The sequence below is a fragment of the Equus przewalskii genome, chromosome 26, assembly GCF_037783145.1.
Source record: "Equus przewalskii isolate Varuska chromosome 26, EquPr2, whole genome shotgun sequence".
Taxonomy (NCBI): domain Eukaryota; kingdom Metazoa; phylum Chordata; class Mammalia; order Perissodactyla; family Equidae; genus Equus; species Equus przewalskii.
In genome coordinates this window covers 15,784,173-15,804,033 of record NC_091856.1, presented here as the reverse complement: position 1 = coordinate 15,804,033, position 19,861 = coordinate 15,784,173, and the positions used below count along the sequence as shown (strand labels likewise).

Genomic DNA, 19,861 nt, shown 5'->3' with positions numbered 1-19,861 from the left:
ATCCCTTTGAAGAGAGAGGCTTCTGCATAAACATTCCAACAAAATTGCAAAGGAACCCCACTCCTGCTACCAACATGAATAAGAAAAACTTTACATTTGTAATTGTATATGGTAAATCAGTGATCACCAGAGATTTATGGAAAACAAAAGCACGAAAGAGGAGAGGCAGAAGAAAGAGGAAGAAAAAAATAATGATGGAACAGAAGAGAACGTAGAAATTCGGTGATATCTTAAATGATACTTCATCCATAAAATAGAGGAAATAAGAATTAATGGACCTTAAAATATGTTATCAAATTAAAATAATTGGATACCATTATTTGTTTGGCAATGCGTCCATATTTACATAATCACATTATTATAGACATTTTGCTTCTTTTTTCATAATTAGAACCAACCAACATCAACACCCAAATTTTAATTGGTTGCAGAACAAAATGCAAATGTTACAGATCCTGACAGCACAGAAATAGGTGTCTGACTGACAGAGCATAAGGGAAGGGAAAAAGTGGTGGGAGGAAGTGTGGGAGCTCTTATTGTATCTTACATAGTCCAGCATCGACAGGTAACTTTTGTTCAAGTACATTTTTAAAAGTTATGATGATAAACAATAGAACTGACAATAAAAAGTTATATCTCAGGAATTCGAGAGGAGGTTTGAGTAAAGGTGTTCTAAACTGCCCATCTTTACGAAGGGAGATAGTACATACCTTTTAAACTGATCAATTCAGAAAGAGATGTGAGCATATTTTTAGAGTTGCAGTGGTAATCACCAGAAGAACTGAAACCAGAAATGGTTAAAGTGGTTTTCACTTAAGGCTAGGACTAGAAATAAATAGGAGATGGGGAATTTTTGTTTTTAAATTTGTACCCTACTTAGGAGTTTTTTAAAAAACATGTAGGTATTGCTTTTATAAATAAACTACAATTATTTAAAAATAAACTAACCAAGATCATAGGGAAACTCCTATGTTTATGAAACTATCATAATGCTGATACCAAACTGTAACAGAGAAAAAACTGACAAACTTTTAATTTCATTAACTTATAAATACTGATGCAAATAAATGTTAATAAAACAGATTTGGTAGTAAATTAAAAGATTGATACGACACACCCAAAGAGAGTTTATTCCCAGAACATAAGAATATTTCGACATTAGGAAATCAGTTCGTACATCTACATATTAACAGATTAATTAAGGAAAAAGCCACAATCATCTCAATAGACTGAAAATTCAACATTCTTTCCTGATTAATAAAATCTTATAGTAAAAGACAAATAGAAGTATACGTTTTTAACGTGATTAAAGTGTTTGGAACATGTATGACAAAATTTAACTCCTTAATATATAAAGTGCTTTTACAAAGCAACAAGAAGATACATCCAATAGAAAAATAACAGTAGGAGGTAAATCACAGAGTAAATCAATTGTCCGCAAAACATTGAAAAAATGTTCAACTTTATCTTATTTAAAGAAATGTAAGCATAGGCTACAAAATAAAAATTTTAAGCTGTTTATTGGCAATTATTAAAATGCTAATACTTAGTATTGGTGAGGTTGAAAGAAATGGACTCTCCTGTCTGGCTGGAAGATGTATATGTTAATAAAATAATTCAGGAAGGTAATTTGTCAATATATTAAAAAGCATTAGAAGTGTATCTACCCCTTGATCTACAAATTCCATTTCTAGTAATTATAGCTAAAGAAATCACTTAAGATAGACGCTCACAAAATTTAGCAACAGGATTAATTATGAAAATACTGTATTTTATAAGAAAAAATAGACATAAACCAAATGTCCAACAATAGAATAATAATTAAATAAATTATAATAAGTCTGTATAATAGAATATTATTCTACCATCAAAAGTGATGCTGCACATGAATACTTGTTGATATGGAAGATGCTTATTGTACATCTTGTGATAAAGACAGAGATTGAAACAGTATAACAGTATGATCTTGTTTTCATTTAAAATGATTATCATCTATCTATTTACATACCTACCTACTTGAAAAAGACTAGGAGAATATTTATCATGATGTTAATGCTAGTTACTACTGGTTGGTGTTTTCATTTTCTTTATCATTGTACATCATACGTTATTGCTTATTATTTTTTCTTTTCAAAAAATAAACAAGTATTGCTTTTGCAATAAAAAGTAAATGTTATTTTAAAGTAAAACTATGTATATATTTTCTCTTTTGTGTAAAGTATGATAAAAGTTTAATCTTATTTTTATAAAATGACTCTTACAAATCAATTAGAAAATGAACAACACAATAAAAAAATAGACTATAGATGATTCCCCAAATACAAACAATAAATGACCTAGGAACAAGAAAAATTCAACCTCACTAGTAATTTAAAAAATAAAATCAAAATGAGATAATCTTTTTCTATAACCAAATAGACAAAAGGCTTCTAAAAAATAGAGAATTAATTCTCTATGACAGCAAATGTGTAGGGCTATGGGATCTCTTGTACAATGCAGAGATGGGAACTATTTCTAGAGAATGTGACAATACATAATAAAAGCCTTAATGTTCTGCATGCCATTTGGCCCAGACATTCCCTACTCAGAATTTCCATAAAGAGATAATTATGGACATGTGATGTAAGGATGACTATTACAGTATTGTTTGTAATAGTGAAAATTAGAAAAAACTCGTGTTAAAAAATACGAGATTAAATGATGATACATCCATACAATGGAATATCTTTCAGAAATCAAATTGGACTTTCAGAAGAATATTTAGTGACATGGAACAGGTTCATGATATACTACAAAGTGGAAAGAAGTGTTCTTTTCCTGCTCTATTGCAATACCAGGGAGTGGGTTTCTTGACACCATGTGCTATACTCTGTTCCTCTTATCATGTTTGATATGTGACCATTTAAATGACTTGGTGCCTCACGGATGCCTGTCCTGACAGTTAGTAACAATGGCACTATAAGTGTCTCTCTTGTCTCCTGCTTTGAATTTGTACAATGATTCTACAGTGGGAAAACAATCTTTATTTAAAAAAGAAGACAATACTGGTAAATAACAGTCCGTGTTCCTGAGCTCCAGAACCTTGGGGTGAGCACTGAGAAAATAAGATTGTGATCGTGACATAAATTTAAAAGTGCACTTAGAGCTAATGAATAACTTAAACCTGCCACCTCTTTGAGCTTTTGATGAAACTGACAACGCTAAAATAGACTTTTTTGCTATTCAATAAAAAGACTTGGGAAGGAATTAGTAGTAAAGGGGTATAGTGGGTGCTTTGAAACTGCATGCAAATTGCAAATCACCTCCACACAGTCTTCAAAGGTCAGTTATTTGCTCGCTGATGAACTGAAGCACATGTTATTGTGGTTGAGAGCCAAGCCTCTTCAGGTCATAAACGAGACTCTGTTGCTGTGTGTGTTTGGGCCAGTTACACAATCTCTCTGTGCCTGTTTCCTCACCTAAAAAGTGGGCATAATGATAGTACTGACATCACAGCTATGTTGAGTGGTTTAATGTAATATATTTAGAGGCCTTAGAATATACACAGTAAGCCTTCAACGAATGCTAGCTGATAGTATTATTTTTATACTACCATTACTATAATGGGAGTTCTACTTATTTTAGTTTTCAGTTACTTTAAATATTTAATGAAATTGAATGGTTTCCATAATATTTACTTGCTCACTCACTCACTATATTTACCTATATCTCTATGATTATTTTTCCTTTTGGATCTTGAATAGCAAAGCCTAAAAAAAATACACAGACTGAGCATCCATGAGGCTGTAGAAGCCGCGCGGGAGAGACAGGGAAGTAAGGGCAGTTATTCAGCTGTGGGGAGGGAGACAGAGACCAGCTCAAAGCGGCGGGCAACAGAACTGGCGCGATGGAAACCTGGTTCTGAGGGACAACACGGTACCTGCAGTACAAGCCACATGGTGGGTTCTCCAAGTAACTGTCTCTATCCTGCTTTCCTGTGGGGTAGCTTTTCCAGTTGGCCTGACTTCCATGGCTTGCTTTTATCCGTAAACTCTATCAGCTGAGGAAACCTGAGGACATCTTTGAAGTTGGCAGAGCATATGTGACCCACGTATGTGAACCATTTGAAGTATGCCATGGATATCTGCATGAAAGTTCTAGACTTGTTGGTGGTCCTCTCCAATTTTTCTGCCTTGTTGGCCTCTTGGCCTTCTGTTTGGGACTCATGCTTCAAGCTTTTTCCTTCATCTAGCCCTTTGGATGACCGTCTCAATTTTGGACTTACAACCAGGACTTCAAAGCACTTTGTTAGGTCTCAATCCTAAAGTTCTGCTTCTCTATTTATGAATCAGAACTGTGAATGAGCACATTCTTACATTGTGGAATCTGCTCTGGCCTGATAAGTGTGGGGAGGGTAGATAACAGATAATTAGGTAGTGTTAGCGCGTGAATAATGGGCAGGCAGATTGAAGGGGAGGGAAAGAGAGCAGGAGCATTTCAGAAAGCAAGACTGATAGAATGTCAGGGGTGAAGGCGAAGGCAAAGTCCAGGGTAATTTCTATGTTTTTGTCTTGGTTGCCTGGAGGGACTGTGAACAAGAAACGGCAGCTTTTCCAGCAAAGATGACAAGTTGTTGCATGCAGGTGGATTTGGAGAATTCAGGTGGAGCCTTCCAGCAGACCGTTGAAAATCTACTCAAGAATTCAGACCATTTCTCCATTGCCCTAACTACCAATTAGTTTGAATTAAAGTAAGCTGGTATCGAGTAGACTGCTATTTTCTCTTCCCTGTTTATTTGCTTTTCAGGAGACTCTGGGTCCATCCTTTATCAGGAATAGACTCCTATCATTGATGTTGGCCTTAGATAAAGATATATTGTGTGGGGCTCCACTGAGAAATCTTGTGTACCAGGAATCTGAGTTCCAGAGGGATTTTATTTTTTAAGAATCAAAAGATGTAACAAGATAGTTTAATAGTCGTGCAGAAAGTTGGTAAGCAACACTATGTTAATCCTACTGCCTATCGAATTGGTTTCTAGAAGGAAAAAATATCAGAACGCGCACAAACATCAAACATCAGGTTTGAAATAACTCAGAGCCACAAGAGCATCTTGTGAAATCCAATGGTATAAACCATGGTTTCAGAGATTTAATAGACTGTGGCAATTAAATTAGAGATGACAAATTTGAAATGTGTGGCCTCAAAAGCAGGTACAGAAAAAAATAGTAATACTTTGTAAAGGCATATACATACTAGTCCACAAGGTTATTTAGAATGTTATTATTTCTTCCAGGGTGTTTACTGTATGTATGAAATAAAAGGAAAAAAAATAGCCAAATAACTGAAAAAAGATAGGAAGTCCTGGAAAGAAGAAGAAATAAAGATTAAAGCAAATAAAAAGGTACCAATAAAATTTTCAAAGGAAGAGGAAAATTAATAAGACACAAAAACTCTTTTTCAGAAAAAACTATGGGAATAAAATAAGCAGATTAAATTCTTGACAAGTGCACACAAAGGAAACACTCCTAGAGAAGGAGTCAGCGACAGAAAAGGGAACTAAAAATCACACTAAGAATAGAGCCTTGCAGATTTGTCATTTTATTCCTTAGGCACCCTCTATCAATAAAGTAAACCACAACTCTGTAGCATACAAACAAATAGAAAAGTATGCATTTAATGCAAGAAAGAAATTCAATAAGAAACTAACACCCATCTTTGGGTGGGGAGAATGAATGGTTTTTTCCTTCTTTCTAGTTTTCTGAACTTTACCTAAATTTCTTACAGGAAGATATACTGCTTTCATAATGGACAGGAATTAACTCTACTGAAAATGAAGCTCCGAATTATATTTCATATTAAAATTTCATACAGCAGAGTCTTACTCCACTGCCAGCTAATTCTGGAACTGAACAGGATGACATTCTTTCCTGTACAATATGTGATACAAACTTTCCCCGCGAGGAATAGTTATCTCTGGTTATCTGACACAATTCCTAGCCTGCATTCGCAATCATCAACTTTCAATAGATTGGTCTACTATATGAGGTCTGCACTGTCTTTGTTTCTCTCAAGAAACAAACAACATGCTACTCGTGTCTACTATTAGTCTTTCCTATCTGTGTCTTCTTGGGCCTGTGGCATTGGATTCCTCTGGCTCAGAGAGTCTATTGGCACATCTTTGACCCTAGACACTCACAGTTCCCTCTGCCCTCTCACACATGCGTTCCAGAATTCGGTGAATACTGGTGAAACTGGGTCTGTCCGCAGGTAGCTTGCTCCAACACAGCCGCATTAGATTATACAGCTCCAGGGGGCAATTCTCAGGGCAGGAGAGGATGTTGCCATCTCGCACATAGTAAATGACCTCCTCATGGGCCATCCCATAGTAGGGCTGCAGGCCGTAGGAGAAGATCTCCCACAGGACCACCCCGTAGGCCCACACATCAGACTCTGTGGTGTAGCGGTTATAGAAAATGGATTCAGGTGGCATCCAACGGATGGGGATAGCATCGTTTTCATTAGCTTTGTAGTAGTCAGCTGAGTAGATGTTTCTAGAGAGGCCAAAGTCAGCAATTTTCACCACCATGTTCTCACCCACCAGGCAGTTCCTGGTGGCTAAATCCCGGTGGACAAACTTGCGCTCTGAGAGGTAAGCCATGCCAGCTGCCACCTGCCTGGCGATGCAGAGCTGCTCGGCACAGGAGAGGGGCGGGGGTCCAGGGCTGGAGACCTGAGCCCTCGTGGACAGGTCGCTGTGGCTGAGGCTGCACACGCTATGAGGAGACATGCTGCGGAGGAACTCGTTGAGGTCCCCGTAGGCCATGTATTCAAAGAGCAGGCACATCGGCTTCCCGACAGCACACACGCCTGGAAACAAAATAACGTTCTTTGTGAGGTTGGGTTTGTAAAGTGACACACTGGAAAGAACATCCAAAAGGCTAATGCACAGATCAGAAAATATGGGGCCCTGTTTTTTTGTTGACAGCATTATAGCAGAACCCTGACCATGTTTCTTTGTATCAACATCTCCTATTTACCTGGTAAGATGCAGCTTATTTATCACTCTTCCTTATTTATGGCTCCCGACCCTTCCAGTAACAGATTTTCCATCAGCCTTTAACAAAGCTCCTGCATCCTGCTATAATCACCCATTTATTGGAGGTTTCTCCCCCAACATTTTAGCACTTTGAAAGTAGCAATCACGTCTGATTCTCGTTTAAATTCTGCACACCTACCACATGTCTGGCAGAGCGAGTGCTCAATAAGTGTTTGGTGAACGAACTTATGAATGCTGTTTGCTTTGAGTCTATAACGTAATTCCTCTGTGTTTCTGCTGCTTCTCTGGAGAAGGATAATAAGGAGGCTGTCATGTGAAATTTGGAAAGGATAACAAAAACAATCCAAGATCTTAGATGCAGTCTTCAGCTTGCTGTGATAAAACATTCTGAAATTTAGGTTTTACAATATTCATTCCAGAAAGGAAAATATGCTAATATAAATAGACTCTTAGATTTAGTGCCTAGAGGACATTTGAAAATCTTAAATTCTTGCTATATTTGAGACAGAACCTGGACATCTTGGAGGGTTGGATCAATTGAGCACAATTTCACGTCACTGTAAAAATAGATTATTGGATCTATTTCTTTTTCAGGCAAAAATTAGAAGTCTCTGTCCAAAAAAGAAAGAGAAATAAAGAATAGCATTATCCTGGCTTATTTGTTCTGGGGTCAGTTTTTAATTGCAGGGACTTTAGCCATCATTCTTATTTATATATGCTAGAGAGAAAGTTAAAGAAATTACAATATATTTCTCTAAGCAATTTAAAAAACCAATTTTTTGAACTGAGGTTATTTAATGAAATGTTTCACTCCCTGGTACAGAAAATATTATATGGAAAGGAGCAGAGACATCTCTTTGGTCAAAGAGTAAAGGAAAAAGCTTAAGTATGAAGGAGACAAACTCGGAAAGCCTCTCTTTTTGGATACAATAAGTTCATTTATTTATATTTCCCTACCTAAGAGTTTCACAATGTTCGGGTTATCAAATTCTGCCATGAGGGCTGCCTCCCTCTGGAAGTCGGCCTGCATGTCTGCTGAGGCTTCCTCCTTGAGCATCTTCACTGCCACCATGGTGAAAGGTTCATAGGGAAGTAAGCCTGGAGCCCTGAGAGTTACATTTATTTAGAAAGAAATCAAAGAACAGGAACATTATACATACTTACTTTGTATCCACCCACATTCATACACATCCCCCAGCTTATGCAGCCTTTCCCAGAGCCACAGAATCAAATAAAGATGCCAAGAGTAGATTGTACTTAAAACTCCTTGACTCCAATTAATAAACTTGCAAGGACTATTTTCAACATAGATTAAGTTTGAAAAATGCATTATTCATAAATTACAGGAATTCTAAAGTGCGCAGATCCAATGAGATTATCATCACCATGCTAACCCCTATATCACTGGCCAGAATCTAAATTCCTGGAAGGCAGGAACCATGATTTATTCCTTTTATATCCCCAAAGGGCCTAAAATGGTGCCTTGCATATTTTTGGTTCCCAATAAGGATTTGTGTGAGATTTTCATTAATCATGTAACCTCCATACCAGGGCCACTATGAGTGGAGGTAAGGTTGTGTCCTGCCCAAGAGCACCAGGGCGAAGTCATAACTGGTGATTAAAACCAAATCCGTATTCTCTGGTTCAGCTGTGTGTCCATGAGCTACATCCGCGCAGAGAGGGTATTTTATTCCAATACACACAAAGACATTAAATGGGTTAGTGTTGGCCTTCATGCATACTCATTTCTGGAGTTCATTGTTTTCTGACATTTTTGTATTATTTTTTCCCTTTTCTGTTCTGCCATCCCATGAACATCTATTTAATACCTACACATGTCAGGCTCTGAGTTCTTAAACGGAAACACTAGTTTGAAGTAAACTTCAAATGAAGTGGAGAATGTAGCAAGAGAAAATGGAAGAGAAGTAAATTTCAGAATTATTTACTAAAAACTGCAAGAAATTATGATTGAAAACATATGAGAAAATTATTTTCTGAAAAGGAAACATTAAATTTTGCTAATTGCTTGTAATTTGAATGCTACATGAATGAAGATTCTCTCCATATACACACTACCCTATTTTCCAGCACAGAGGGAAAATTAAGATTCAAAGTATAGTATTCAATACAAATAAGGTCAACGATGTGAAGACCGAGCTAATTTGTTAATAACTATTATACACGCCGTATAGACAGCAGATAATGGTCTGGTAGCTTTTCAGATGCAGCATATTTCACTGGAGAGATTTTTACATTGGTAACTTTACCTTGCTTGAAAGACCCTCCCGAATGCTCCCTCTCCGATATCTCTCACATATTCAATGTTATTCCTTGGATACTCCAGACTGAGCAATTTGGGATTCAGAAGGAGTGGCATCCTCTGGTACATGGGATTGGGATGAAGTCTGTCTAGCAAGAGCTCAGAAGGAAGAGTAGTGAGGGTTACTGCTGCTGATTCTCTGCAGATAAGACAGGTAAGACCAACAATGAGCTCAGGACCAGGTGAGAGCTTTGTACTCAGACTTAGGTTCTAAAGAGATATGACATTAAGGAGGAAACAAAACAAATTATACTAAGGTGGACAAAGATTCTTCGGTTCTAGAGTAAGAAGTATTTTGTTTGATCTGGAGTCAAAAGGCACATTTTCTCAGGAATTTTGTCACTACCCAATCTAGCAGTGGCAATGGGGCTGAGAGGGAAGATGGGGAGCAGGAATAGCCATATTCTTCCAAATGATTGTTTAGATTCTATCTGCTGTGAAAAATCAGCTTTAGGAGATGTGATCCTATGCAAAAAGTTATTGATATTTTCAAAGATTGTGGTGGGGGTACTTAATTTTAAAGCAAGGCAATGGATGTCAAAAAGAGACTGGCAGTGTTATCAATATTCCTCCTCCCATCATCAATTCCAGTATAAAATATGTAGATTTTAAAATATTACTACATGTGATTAGCTTAAGTCAGAATCTCACCTTTTCTTATTTTTCCATTGTTTTCGTCTTCGGCAGCAGTAAAGAGTAGTTATGGTAAGAAGCACAAATATCGCAAAGCTGGACATGATGGAAATTATTACAGTCATGGAGTATGTAGGTGAGACAGCGAAGGAGGAAGAGGAGGAGGAAGGCAAATCTGGAATGTCCACACTCGGCTTTGAGGACGGCATGGGCGGGAATGCTGTAAGTAAACAATAATTCTTTTCATTCATTCTTAAACATTTTTCTTTTGGTGAGAAAGATTGGCCCTGAGCTAACATCCATGCCAATCTTCCTCTATTTTGTATGTGAAACGCCACCTCAGCATTGCTTGATGAGCGGTGTTGTAGGTCTGTGCCTGGGATCTGAACCCCCAAACCCCAGGCTGCCAAAGTGTAGCGGGTAAACTTAACCACTACATCAGTAGGCTGGCCCCCAATTCTTAAACTTTTAAGAAGCAATTTTTGTATTCAAGCAATCAGTAAACTGAATTTAATTTTAAGACTATGGTTTTATATATCAGGTTCTTCCTGGTTATCTATCTATAAAGTCCAATTGTAAGAATCCAGTGAGGTCCAGTTGTAAGCAAATCCAGTTTATAGAATCACAGAATTTTAAAGATGGGACTCAGAGAAAGGAAATATTTTTTCCAAGACAAATGCAGATGCTGAGCTAGTGCTCTTTACACTACATCGCATATTGTTTATGACCTGACAACAATCATGGAATTATTAAGTTCTTAAATAAAATATTTTTATGAAATTATACTTGAGGTCAGGATTGTCTAAACAAAAATACATATTTACTGTTGATTTACAAACAGAATAAAAAGAATGGAAGAAGACGAAGAATGAAAATATGAGGACAGAAATGAGCAAAGTTAGCTCATCTAACAATTGAACTTCTATCAAACTCCTGTTTGAAAGGTCAATGTGATATAAAACAACATAAAATCTGCATTATTGATGCAAATTACAAGATATCATACTCACATCACTTTGTATGGTGCAAAGCCCATTGTATATCTATTAAAATAACCTTATTAATTATATTTTAAACCCTTTTGTTGATTAAGTAAAGACAAAAAACATGGATACAGAGGATTTTAATAATATAATCGACAAGAATGTTTTAATAGTGAAGAATCAACTTTGTTCCCTAAAAAGAGAGAATAACCCTTATTTTCAAATATTTGCAGAACACTGACAGACATGATCTTTTGTCAGGCCACAAAGGTAAATCTCAATAAATTTCAAAAGAAAAAATTATGTAGATCTATTCTTTGACCAAAATGCAATTCACAATAGATTAAATAAAATCCAATAGGACATCTAACAAAAGAAAAAATTCAATAACTTTTCAATCAAAGAGTAAAAAGTAGCCGTTGAGACAGATTAGACAATAACTTCCTAATAGTGTGTATGAGATTTGGCCAAAGCTGTGCTCAATGATAAACTCGTAAGTTTCTCTCTTTCCATTAGATAGAATGAATGAAAATGAATGAACTAAACATTTAAATCAAGACTTTGGAAAAGAAACAAAAACTCAGAATACAAAGGAAAATAGGTGATAAAGTAACAGCCATGTACAAGCAGAAGTTAACATGTTAGAATCCACATACTACAAACTATAGACTTAAAAAATAGGTCAATAGTGGGTCTTATTCGTATTTATAAGGTAGCCTAATCAGTGGAATTTTAATTTTAAAAAGATAAGAAAGGCACAAACATACAAAATTAAGAAGATAAAGGAATTATGACGATAGATTCAAAGGTCCATAAAATTGAAATAATATATAATTATTCAATTACATTTTTAAAATCTTAAGGAAAATGATAGGAACATATTAATTACCAAGTTTGAAGCATAGGAAAATCTGAATATAGCCACAACCAGGAAATTTAAACGTCCTTATAGAACTATGGATACATTCAGTCTTGGAAGAGATAAAATTTCCATATTTTATAATATGTTCCAGTAAGAGTAAAACCTTTCAAATTATTTTAGGAAGTTATGATAATATTAATATCACAACCTGACAATGTCAGCACAAACGTGCATGAATAGATTGTAGAATGTAGATTTAAAAGCTCCAAAATGAAATATTAACAGTCGACTGCAATACAGTAAAAGAATAATGATTAATATAAGGAAATAATATTATACATCATGAAATCAAAAGAAAATATTTATTACAGCAGATACCTAAAGCATTTGAAATGGGACCCTTGTAAAAGCAGAGATTACAGGAGGTGCCATGTATGACTTCTTGGTCCAGGTGTGGACTCAGAGATTACGCCCTTGACACCAATGGCTAAACAAGTGGTTTTGAAGCCTGGGGAGGCTTAATTTCATCACTGCTGTGACTGGGAGAACATCAGCACGGCAGTAAAAGATCTGTGAAGGACCAATGACAGCATTTCTTACCAAGCATTACAGCAATGGTGAATTTAACAGACTGCCCAGGTTCCTCTTTGATTGGTTTGAAAGCCAATATGACTTTCTTTGGATTGAGTCATCCAAAAGTTTAAAAAATCAATCCAAGATGGATGGAGAGTGGGGCTTAAACTGGGGAGCTAAACCTCTGGTGAAAAATAAAGTAGGAGCCGTCATTAAAAGACTGGGAGAGGTGACTATTTTTGTATCTGGCTTTTACAGAGCAGTTCATACCATATTTAACATGTGAAAGAACGTAATGTAATTTCTAAAACTGGCAGTGTAATCTCATTAGTAAATATAAGGGTAATTTTTCTCAAAAATATCAGAAAATAGAATTTAATGACATTACAAGAATAATCCACGGTCACTTAGTAACATTTATTTTCAAAATGCAAGAATTGGCATAGTTTGAACAATAATTTTGCTCTATGGATTTAATGATTTCTTCCTTTCAGCATAGTTTTGTCTTGTTATTCCTTGATCATTGTTTCTGATCTGTTTTCTCTGGCCTTCCTCACAGCGACATCAGTTATTTCTTTGGATTCAAGTTTTCAATTTGAAGCTCCAGTTTCTTTCCTTTTAAACTTTTTATTCTCATCAATTTTATCTCTTTATCCTTGTTCTTTGAACATCAGGGTAGTATTATTCACTCATTCATCCATACATTAATGTATTCACTAAATTAATATTGATTGTTAGGTATCAAGAATATTATGGTGGACATGACAAATCTTTGTGTTAAACCATATAACTGGGAAACAATTAGTAAGCAGATAATTATAATAAAATGTAACAAGTGTTACAAGAGTGGCAAGAACAGGATGCTTAAGAACATCCTCAGCCCAACTCCAGGTCTAAGGGTACTGGGTAGACTTTCTAGAGCAAGTATCTTTAAATTAAATGTAAAGGGTGAGTAGGTAGTTGAAGTTGAACATATAAGTGTGTGTGGGAGGCTGTAGTGGGGGAAGGCAGTGGGGTGGAGTCAGGGTGGGAGATAGTATTCCACAAAGAAGGAACAGCATGTGTCAGGGCCCAAACCAGGCAGTTGTAGTGCTTTTCTAAAAGTGCACCTAGAAGTTCCACTGTTGAGTTAGGGAGTGTCTATAGGTAAGCCGCAGATATCAGGTCTAGGTCATAAAAGGCCTTGCAAGACAAATTAAGTAATTTGGACTTTGCCCTGTAGTAAATGGAGAGAATCATCAGAGGGTTTTAAACAGTGGAGTAGCATGATCAGCTTTTTGCTTGAGAAAGATCACCCGGCTACAGCCTGACTTCTGTGATGGCTGACAAGCTACCAACATGAAGTCCTGAATGTGGAATTGGAAAGAGATGTTCGGTAACACACCGTTCCAAAGGATTTCCGTGATGCAGATAACAAGAAAAAAAGAGACAATCTGAAAGTTCTTTCTAGACAGAAAGAACAAATTACTTATAGGAAAAAATAAACAGACTCATATCAGACTACTCATTTCTAAAACTAGAAGCTAGGAAAGGATGAAATCACATTTGTAGACCACTGAGAGAAAAGAGATGTCACATAAGAATTCTATATCTAGCTAAATAGCTTTCAGCTATCCCAGCTATCCAGGTAAAAGAAAGCTATTCTGAAGATATGCAAGGATTCAGAGACTCTCTCACCCAAGAACTCATTTAAGGAAATACATAAAATTGTGCACTCCCACAGAATTCAGGAATTCAGGAATAGTGAAATGTAGACAAATAATGTAAAAAATACGAAGGTATTACATGCTCAAAAAGATATCTCACTTCAACAAAAGAGTTATAAAAATGAAAACTACTGAAATTCTAGTCTGTTCAAGTGAGAAAGGAAAAATGTAAAAGATAAACTAGTGACTTTTTAAAAACTGTTTCATCATTCTTTAAAGTGAACTAACTGGTACTAATCTTTAGACTTTACTCAGAAATCAAGAAACTCTTCTTGAAATGTTTGAGGGCTTTACATGCTTCTGTAGAATATGAGACATTCTGCCTAATAAGGATGCCTTCTTTACTCAACTGTTGATCTACCAGAAGAGCTAAAACCAATTTCTTTAATAATAATTGCATTTAACTCAGGGAGCACATTTTTACACATTCCTCACAACATGTTCAGATGAAATGATCCTTTGGAGTTCATTTTGCTTACATGTACAAAAGATTTCATAAACCTTTTTTTTAAGAATAGGAAATTAGTTTATTGCAGTTAATTTATGCTTATATCCTTATAATCAAGGTACAGGACAGAAATATGCATGCTTTTTTGTGTGCGTTGTTCCCATCTAATCTAGGATTGAAGGTCAGCAGCTTTCACACAGCAAACCCTCCATGAATGAACAATCAAAGGATAGCAAAGACCACAGACATCAATTAGAAGTCCAACCAAAGGAAACTTTGGTTGCTTATATGACAAAGAATTGAAACACTTCTTTTTCACTCTTTCAACTTGGGAATAACAATTTGACAGACTTCCAGAATAATACTTTTTTAGGGTTTTCCCTAACTGCTCTTGTTTACTAACTCTGAGGGAGTCAGTTGGGACCAGTAGAGTTCCTTCTTTTAGAACTCCAAGTCTTAATCCTTTAAGTAAGCTGGTAAAACCAAGGCCTGGCACTTAACCAAGTGCACAGGCCATTAAACCTGGAATATATATCACAGGAAATGGATATGATTTGAGCCTTAGAACATGAAAACCAGAGGAAGTTAATTTGCATGAAAAACTTTCCTAATTTCATTCTGAAGATTTCTGCATTCTGGTAGGTTTAAAGCATCATCTGATAAAAGTTAGTTTCCAGGACATCCCTTTGCAAGTAACCTTCTTGAATTCTTTCCTAGGGATTTTGAGACAACTCTTTTAAAACCATTTAATCTGACCCTGTAAACTTTGTACTGGAAACTAGCTGTCTTAAAAAAACTTCTATCTTCCAAAAGAAAGACCTCTTGTCACAAATGAACATCTTGAATTGGCTCACTGAAGAAATAAACATTTGTTTTCATCTAGATATAAATAATATCATATAGATATAAATAATTTGATGATACAAAAATCATGCATGCAAAATCAAAAGGTGACACTTTTAATTTGGCTTATTTTATATCTCTGGAAGAGATAAGACAGGTTAATAACCTTAGGGTAGGAGATATTGTTTGTATCATTCACTAAATATAGTGCTCTCCATGGCCTAATTAGAAGCTGTAAACTGGGATCCTCAATGATCTTCCTTCATGATCCACCCGGAGTAAGTACTGTGAAAAGCCTTTGAGAGCGGCTGTACATTCTGTTCTGGACATCCTGAAGCATGAGTGTAAATACGCATGCATGAATCCAATTACATACACGTAAGGTTTCAAGGGCATAAGAAAAATTACTTACTTGTTAGGTTTTCTTTTTTATAATCTGAAGGGGAAAGGATAAAAATTTGTTTTAAAAGAGCATCCAGATATGGCAAATAATCTGTGAGAGAGCACTAAGAAACGCAAGTTCTCTTTCAGTTTTTTAATATACAACTGGAAAACAGTCTTTGCATTCGAATGAGAAAGGACTGCGTCTTTGAAATTCAACCAGCTGTTAGGGCTAACGACAGAGTTCCTTACAAACAAAATTCATTAAAGCAACATGCAATGATTCAGCCTTGTCTTGCACGATCAGCATTTTCAAACATGTAGCTTATTTTTCCATGCTTAAAAGTCTGCTTCATTGGCTAAGAAAGAGGACTTTTTTCCCTTATTCCACTGCTCTGACAAAATATGAGATGTTTCCTAGCCATTTCTTTTCACATTCCAGAAAACGTTACAAGCTCTCATAAAACCCCCTGTATGAAATACGGTAAGATTTTAAGCAGCAGTTAAACATACTCTTTAATTTATTATATGACTAGTGAAATAAAATCTTATGATTACCTCTGAAATTAGGATAGCAGTAAGATTCTGTTATTAGATAGCTAAGAAAGGCAGAACTCAAAAAAACATTAGAAATGCCTAGAAATATTAGGAGATTTAAGTTCACACCTTAGTTTCTTCAAAACAGTAAATGTCTCTTAACTCCAAAGTCTCGAGAGAACTTAGTTACCTAAATATGGCAGTCTGGTACAGGCCATGGGGTCCCAGTGCATGCTGGGAAGCTTGTTGCATTCTGGCACTGAGAGCAGATGCATCCCAGATCTGTAGAGTCCTCTGTGGGTCTTTTCTTCCATCTCCAGCCATTCTTTTGCACAGAAGAGCTCCTTTACTGCCAGGCAGTATTCTCTAAAATATTTTTTGGAGAACAAAACTTGGTGAATCATATCATGTTAAAGCCAAATTGGTGACAAAATGTAAATTCTGTATTTTTTTTTTGAGGAAGATTAGCCCTGAGCTAACGTCTGTGTCAATCTTCCTCTATTTTATATGTGGGACACCTGCCACAGCATGGCTTGATAAGCAGTGCATAGGTCTGCACCCGGGATCCGAACTGGTGAACCCTGGGCTACTGAAGTGGAATGTGCAAACTTAATTGCTGCACCACTGGGCTGGCCTCTAAATTCTGTATTTTCAAAACATCATCATAGTACCTTGTCTGTTCTTGCAAAAGTGTTTTTGAAAGGACTCTTCTATTGTAAATAATGTGAGACTTTATGAGATAAAGTATATTATCCTGTGAGATGAAATGCTATTTTGTTTTGTTTTTAAAACATAATTAAATGCTACCAAGGAAAAGAATGTTCAAGTTCAAAAAGTAATCAGTTAGGAATGCCTGATATGTTTTATCTCAACTTCTTATTTAAAATAATTACAGGAGTTGGTGTCAAGATGGCAGCATAGGTGGACTCTGAACTCACCTCCTCCCATGGACACAATAAATTTACAACTACTCTTGGAACAATTACCCCTGAGAGAGAACTGAAAACTGGATAAAAAGAACCCCCGCAACAAGGGACAGTGCTGACTGAGGTGGAAGAGGCAGAAATTGCTTTCTGAGAGAAAAAAGCCACCTTTACAAACTGCGGTGCTTCACGGCCAGCCAGGAGCAATCCTAAGGTACGAAGCCTTCCCTGGATGAGAGGGGATCTGAGTGGGGGAGCATTACCACTATAAGCAGCTTTTGGACTCAGCACAACTGAGACGAGTGTCAAAATATCTGACTTTGCTGGCTACTAACAACAATGGGAAACACCCTACAAAAGCTATGGGGCATAAGGGGAAAAAAGCCTGCTCTTAAAGGGCCCATGCACAAATTCACCCATTTCAGGAAAAACCCTAAAATCACCAGAAAGAAAGGTACACAGTCCTTTGGTGAAGAGATTCACATGATAGGCTCTGGGTGCATCTCAGTGAGAGGTGAGACGTCTTCAGGGACTGAGACATTGGCAGCAGCCATTATTGTGACCCAGTATAGGCATGCTTATGCAGATGCTGGCAGATGTCATTAGAGTTCTTCCCCTGGCATGTTAGACCAGGGTCTGTCCTACCCACAAGAGAGCTGATTTAATCTATCTCAGCCAGGGGAGGCAGCCTGAGCTAGGATCTGGCCCTACCCAATGGCAAGCTCTCAAGCAACTTGTGGGCCTGCATAGGCTGAGTGCCTGGATCCTTTGCAGCCAGGCAAGTGGGTCTGCCTCTCCAGGGCAAAACATGCATGCATAAGGAGCAGGTGGAGTGTACGGGGCATTGGTGGAATGTGTGGGGCCTCTGCCATGGGGTGCCTGGATCCACTTCAGAGGGCCCAGGAAGGCATGTGGGGCAGGACTTTGTTGATGGTGTGTGTGGCCCTGTTGGCAGTGGGGCTTGTGAGCTGCAGCAGACTTGTGCTTCTCAAACAGCTACACAGGGGTTTGGCCCCACCTTCCAAAGCCTGAAAAAATTGGGTTTTCCCGTGCCTGGGGCCAGCCCCAGTCAGCTGCAATCTTGAGAGAGCTGACAATGGCCTTGCAGGCCAGAGGCCTACAGCAATTGTAAGCCCCTGAGCCCAGCAACCAGCCACACTGGGGGCCTACTCACTTAACAGAAAAACTGGACCAGGAATGTGCTATTAGACCTTGCAGCCAACTGTGCTGGGGCTCCCCATGCCCAATAAAGTGACTGAAGCATCCATAGCAGCCACACACAGCTGAGCATTACAACCAGTTGGCCAGGGGAACAGCCTATCCTCCCTGGGCACCTGCAGCAAGAACAACTCTGCCACAACAGAAGGACACGTGTAGCCCACACAGGGGTCACTCCTGGAACATTTGGAACTGGTGATGAGAGGGAAGCATACTGCTGGGCCTCATAAGGCATCTCTTACATAAGGCCACCTTTCAAAGATCAGGAGACGTAGCTGACCTACCTAATGCACAGAAATAAGCACAGAGAAAGAGGCAAAGTGAGGAGGCAAAGGAATACGTTTCAAGTAAGAGAACAATAAAACACCAGAAAAAGAACTAAACAAAACAAAAATAACCTACCTGACGAAGAGTTCAAACAAAGGTTATAAGGATGCTCACTAATCTTGGGAGAAGAATGGATGAATTCAGTGAAAACTTCAACAAAGAATTGGAAAATATAAAAAAGAACCAATCAGAAATGAAGAACACAATACTGGAATTGAAAAATCACTAGAGGGACTCAGTAGCAGAGTAGACAATACAGAAGAATGAATCAGTGAGCTGAACGAAAGATTAGAGGAAATCACCCAAGCTGAAGAGATAAAAGAAAAAAGAATTAAAAAGAACGAGAACAGTCTCAGGGACCTCTAGGACAACATAAAGTGCACTAACATTCATAATATAGTTGTCCCAGAAGGAGAAGAGGGAGACAAAGGGGCAGAGGATCTATTCGAAGAAATAATAGCTGAAAACTTCCCTAACCTAAGGAGGGAAACAGACATCCAGGTACAGGAAGCACAGAGAGCACTAAACAAGAGAAACCAAAGAGGCCCACACCAAGCATATTATCATTAAAATGTCCAAAATTAAAGAGAGAATCATAAAAGCTGCAAGAGAAAGGCAACAAGTGTCATACAAAGGAAACCCCATAAGGCTATCAGCTGACTTCTCAGAAGAAACCTTATAGGCTAGAAGAGAGTGGCATGATAGATTTAAAGTGCTGAAAGGAAAAAATCTACAGCCAAGAATACTCTGCCCAGCAAGGTTATCATTCAGAATGGAAGGAGAGAGAAAAAGTTTCCCAGACAAGCAAAAATTAGAAAAGTTTATCACCAAGAAACCAGTCTTACAAGAAATGTTAAAGGGACTTATTTAAGTGGGAAAGAGAAGACCACAAAGAGGAATAAGAAAATTATCAAAAAAAAAAAAAAAAAAAAAAAGAGCAGTAAAATCACTTGTAAAGACAAAAATACAGTTAAGGTAGCAGATCAATCACCTATGAAGATAATATGAAGGTCAAAAGACAAAAGTATTATAATTACCTGTTTCCATGATAAGAGGGTAATGGATACACAG

The 19,861-nt window shown here is 37.2% G+C and overlaps 1 protein-coding gene across 3 annotated transcripts in view; it reads right to left on the bottom strand.

The window, feature by feature from the left end:
• Positions 1-1,103: 1,103 nt before the first annotated feature.
• The window catches only part of MUSK (muscle associated receptor tyrosine kinase), a 97,632-nt gene continuing 78,874 nt past the window's right edge, over positions 1,104-19,861 (bottom strand). For 2 of the 3 annotated variants that reach the window (XM_070594993.1, XM_008513559.2), the window contains exons 10-14: positions 16,513-16,688; positions 10,008-10,209; positions 9,304-9,495; positions 7,994-8,142; positions 1,104-6,846 (exon numbers count right to left, since the gene is read on the bottom strand). In XM_070594993.1, the coding sequence (XP_070451094.1) occupies positions 6,164-6,846; positions 7,994-8,142; positions 9,304-9,495; positions 10,008-10,209; positions 16,513-16,688 (1,402 nt within the window). In that variant the 3' untranslated portion in view covers positions 1,104-6,163. Of the gene's footprint in view, positions 6,847-7,993; positions 8,143-9,303; positions 9,496-10,007; positions 10,210-15,816; positions 15,841-16,512; positions 16,689-19,861 lie in introns of all 3 variants that reach the window. The other variant, XM_008513555.2, reaches the window with a different exon arrangement.